Source organism: Schistocerca americana, chromosome 11, assembly GCF_021461395.2.
Source record: "Schistocerca americana isolate TAMUIC-IGC-003095 chromosome 11, iqSchAmer2.1, whole genome shotgun sequence".
Lineage (NCBI taxonomy): Eukaryota > Metazoa > Arthropoda > Insecta > Orthoptera > Acrididae > Schistocerca > Schistocerca americana.
Window position 1 is genome coordinate 138,846,557 of NC_060129.1, and position 3,908 is coordinate 138,850,464.

Genomic DNA, 3,908 nt, shown 5'->3' on the forward strand with positions numbered 1-3,908 from the left:
AATTAGAATAGTCTGATGTAGCACCTTGCAGACTGGTGTGAAATACTTTTCAGCGATCAGATATTATAGAGCATTTGTGATTCTTCACAGTGAACTGTTGACTTTTGCCTAGTTTAGTCTGGAAGTGTACTCGAGACATTTTTCTTAAGAGAAGGATTGTCTGTTGCTACCTGAATTATTTTGCTGTTATCTGGCGTTGTCTGGGTTTTGCTACAACGTTCCTTAGAGTATTTGTGTGCTGTATGTTACTTGATGAGGGCTGAAATTAGTGAGTCACAATAGGATTGAGTTTTTTGGATTTTTATTTAAAAATTATGAATGTTACTCTCGTACAAACTCTTACAGTTCCTGTTTTTTTGCACAGAGTTTGCTGGACGGGCTGCCTATTGACAGCATCTCCACCATCCGCTTGTCGTTGCACCGCCTGGCGATGTCCAGCGCTGTCCGCCCACCATCAGTTGTGGCCCGCCTGTCGGCCCCCGCGTCGAGCAGCGCAGCCGCCACTTCTGCGTGGCCATTGAGTGCCGCGTAATGCAGCGGCGTCCACCCATCATCATCCCTGGCGTCGACCGCGGCCCCCGCCCCCACCAGCAGCCTCGCCGCCTCGACGTCTCCCCTGCACGCTGCCCAGTGCAGGGCGGTCCACCCCGGCAGCCCGCCCCTCTCCCCCACGCCGGCCCCTACGGCGATCAGCGCCCTCAGCTCCCCCACTGCCCCCACCTCAGCCGCCTGGACCAGCCTCCTGCCCCTCTCTTCTGCAGAGAGGCTCCTGCACAAAACACACAAACTGCCACTCTCTGCTACAAACACACAGCACACAGAATGGGGAAAACAGCCACATGAGGAAACATCTGTTGCGAATACAAATCTGTCCTGAAACAAACCTACCGTATTCCCCCTCCTACAGTACAAAACAGTACGCAATTGTGTGTATGTATTAAATTACAGTACGTATGTTCTATCCCCCTCATAAGAAAATCTTCATTCATCTTCCATTACAAATAGCATTATACAACCTCTGAAAGAATTTCATTACCACATTTTGTCACACTCATTCCTGCAAGTCAGCTCCTTTGCTCTCGGGACGCTACACCTAACCAGTCGCTCACTTCAATTACAGAACAGGCTTCTTGCAGCTGATACTGGTTTCTGTCTGCAGCTTCACTGCCAGAGGTCACACACAAGAAGAATCCCATCTCCTGGTTTTCAAACAGACACTTTCCTGCTATGCAGGCAAAAAAATTTCACTGCAGTTACCGGCAGTTTTCTTCATTCAGCCACACCAAACACTGAAACTTTCTCACACACTGACAACAATTTATTCAAAACATGTCAGACGTAACAAACACAAAGTGGCAACTCCACCTACATGAAAACTGTGTGTGTGTCAGATTTTATACCCTGATAGCATATGCATATGTATTTAACATGTACTATCATGCTCAAAATCATCTGAACGATCTCAGTTGTTGTCCATCTTAATGTTTTCGCGGCGTAAGGACTGTTCCATAAAGTTTCTGGCGTGCAGCAGTATAAATTCAGCCTCTTCTCCTAATATTTCGGCTGAACACCGTCCAGCCATCTTCAGAGTAGCCGAGGTGACTTGCTGCGTCCTTTTACGCAGTGGTTCGGCCCTCGGGTTTAAAAGGACGGGCCAAGCGCTGCAGCGTCAGTCACCTCGGCTCACTCTGGAGATGGCGGGACGGTGTTCAGCCGAAATATTAGGAGAAGAGGCTGAATTTATACTGCTGCACGCCCGAAACTTTATGGAACGAATTCAATTGTGTTTCGCCTGATTTGTAATCAGTCCACGTAACATTGTTCCTTTGCTCTGTTTTCGGTACAGTCTTTTCCTATACAGAATGTTCACTGCATGAGGCCACAAGAGACAACTGCTCTGTGCGACCATCAGTTTAGATGCAAATTAATAATTCGACAATGCAAATACTAGGAAACGTGTTATAGGAGATTACACAGCCATTAGGCTTCCAGATTCAAATTTATTGCAATAATGAAACTTCAGAAAGCAGCATCCTCCTTTAAATGACACGACGAAAGTTTCCTTACTGCGCTGCTATCCGGGAATGCAATCCAGCAAGTAAAGACGAAATACCTCACGTATGGTTTCATTTACAAGTAACAAAGAGTGTCCAATTTCAAACTTGAAATGATCTGCCATAAAGTTTTGTGTTTCCCGGACATTCGAACCCAGCACTTAATCGCATGGTTAACTAAGTGCAATCAAACGTTAGAAATCGTTATTTTTAACCAGCAACGAGATGACCAGGAGACGAAAGTATTTTGTGTTATGCGCACTCAAAGCCAGTACCTATCGACACTGACCTCTAGTCACGCGTAGACGTTATATACTCATTTACTTCATTAGCAGCGAAATGTGCGCATATCTTTATTGTAAATACAATTATGAAAATTTTCTGCTGACTAGCAATCGAACCCTGGACACACAGTTGTTGACTACATAGAAAGACACGTTGACTGTACTATCCCCTTTCACGAGTAGCTGTGAGTGGCATGTTTGAAACTGACATGATAGGACGAAAAGCTGCGTGTCTGACTAGGGAGTCGAATCCAGAACCCACCATTATTGTTGATAAAGCGCAGAAAGGCATTAAGAATCGTAATAATATCTCACATGTATTTAGGTGTCCATGTGTTGCAACTTAAAGTGCCATACCAGGATTCGAACCCCACAGACATGTCTTTTGTGAACGTCTTTATAGCTTTGCAGGCAAGTGGAATCAATGAAGCAGTGGAAATGCATCATTTCACACCGATCAAACGTGACGAAAAGGGATATTTGAGTGCACCACCAATATTTTCTACATCTCAGGCTCTGATAGAGTCCCCTGTGACCTTGCACAGCGATTGGCTCATTCATAAAACAAAAAAAGCTGGCATAAGAAAGGTAACTCGTGACAGAGTTTCGACCCGGCATGACTTCCTCCTCTGTCAGGGCCCAACCTGTAGCGACTCTCCTCCAGGCTACCAGATGTGGGAGAGCTGCTACTTCTGTTGGATGAAAATGATTGCCGGATGTGAGAAACGAACCCAGACCTTCAGCATAGATAGCTAGACTCACTTCAACTTTTTTTTAACTAGCAACCTTTATCACGAATTTAAATTCATGTAAGTTGCGGAATTCGAACACACTACGTGCAGACTAGAAGCTCGCGCCGTTAACCACTTTTCTTTCATTTAATTTTTTAACCACTCCGAGGTCTGGCCACGACGCCTTCCCCCATACATGTCTCCGAGTCGCTGCGCTATTTTCGTGTATAATTTTTTTTTGTTTTTAGCACTTGATCTGAAAGACCATGTTTGCACACAAACTAACTCAGCTGAGAGCGACGCCTTCCAACTTCTGTGTTCACGATGGTTTGCTTTCCGATTTACTTCTCAACATCTTGTAACTCGCCCAATGCCTCAGTTCCCGAGGCTCGTTTGGAAAGCTGGTCTTCTGCCATCCCCGAGTACTGCACGCGCTGGAAGCTCCGTGCTGCGATTCCTGATACAGCGGGTGACGATGAATGTAACGCAGAACAGCAGAAATCAGTGCAGTCGCTTCTGGTTAAAAGGAGTTTCGACATACGGAACGAAGTGAAATAAAGTGTACTAAAAAGTACCACGTGTTCTGTCGTGAGGACCAGCTTTTCCTCCGAGATTCCTTCAACACAAAATAGAGTGCTTCTGAGCTAAGTATTTTAAATTAGATTTCTGTTTCCTTAAAAATAAATGCCAGTAAGAAAGACCGTTTAACACAAAAGAGCTTAAGGACGATACATTATGATGTTCTTGCGTTCACGCCTTTTTCTGTTCACTTTGCACGCTGTTCCACGTAACTGTATGCACTGAAACATGTTGCGAAGTTCCTCTCGCAGTTTTCCGCC

The 3,908-nt window shown here is 45.3% G+C and overlaps 1 protein-coding gene across 1 annotated transcript; it reads right to left on the reverse strand.

Annotated features, from left to right (window-relative positions):
• Positions 1-339: 339 nt before the first annotated feature.
• LOC124553390 (protein VAPYRIN-like) lies at positions 340-3,485 on the reverse strand. Its single transcript, XM_047127259.1, has 2 exons — positions 3,415-3,485; positions 340-769 (listed from the first exon to the last, which is right to left on the reverse strand). Exons 1-2 carry the CDS (start codon positions 3,483-3,485, stop codon positions 340-342), a joined length of 501 nt encoding a protein of 166 aa, XP_046983215.1.
• Positions 3,486-3,908: the final 423 nt, after the last annotated feature.

What these genes read in the sequence shown, in the direction of transcription:
- LOC124553390 (XM_047127259.1), bottom strand. Translation starts at nt 3,485, where the DNA reads ATGGCAGAAGACCAGCTTTCCAAACGAGCCTCGGGAACTGAGGCATTG. An exon ending in GAGTTACAAGATGTTGAGAA is followed by an intron (nt 770 to 3,414) that starts GTAAATCGGAAA and finishes TGTTTTGTGCAG; the next exon opens with GAGCCTCTCTGCAGAAGAGA.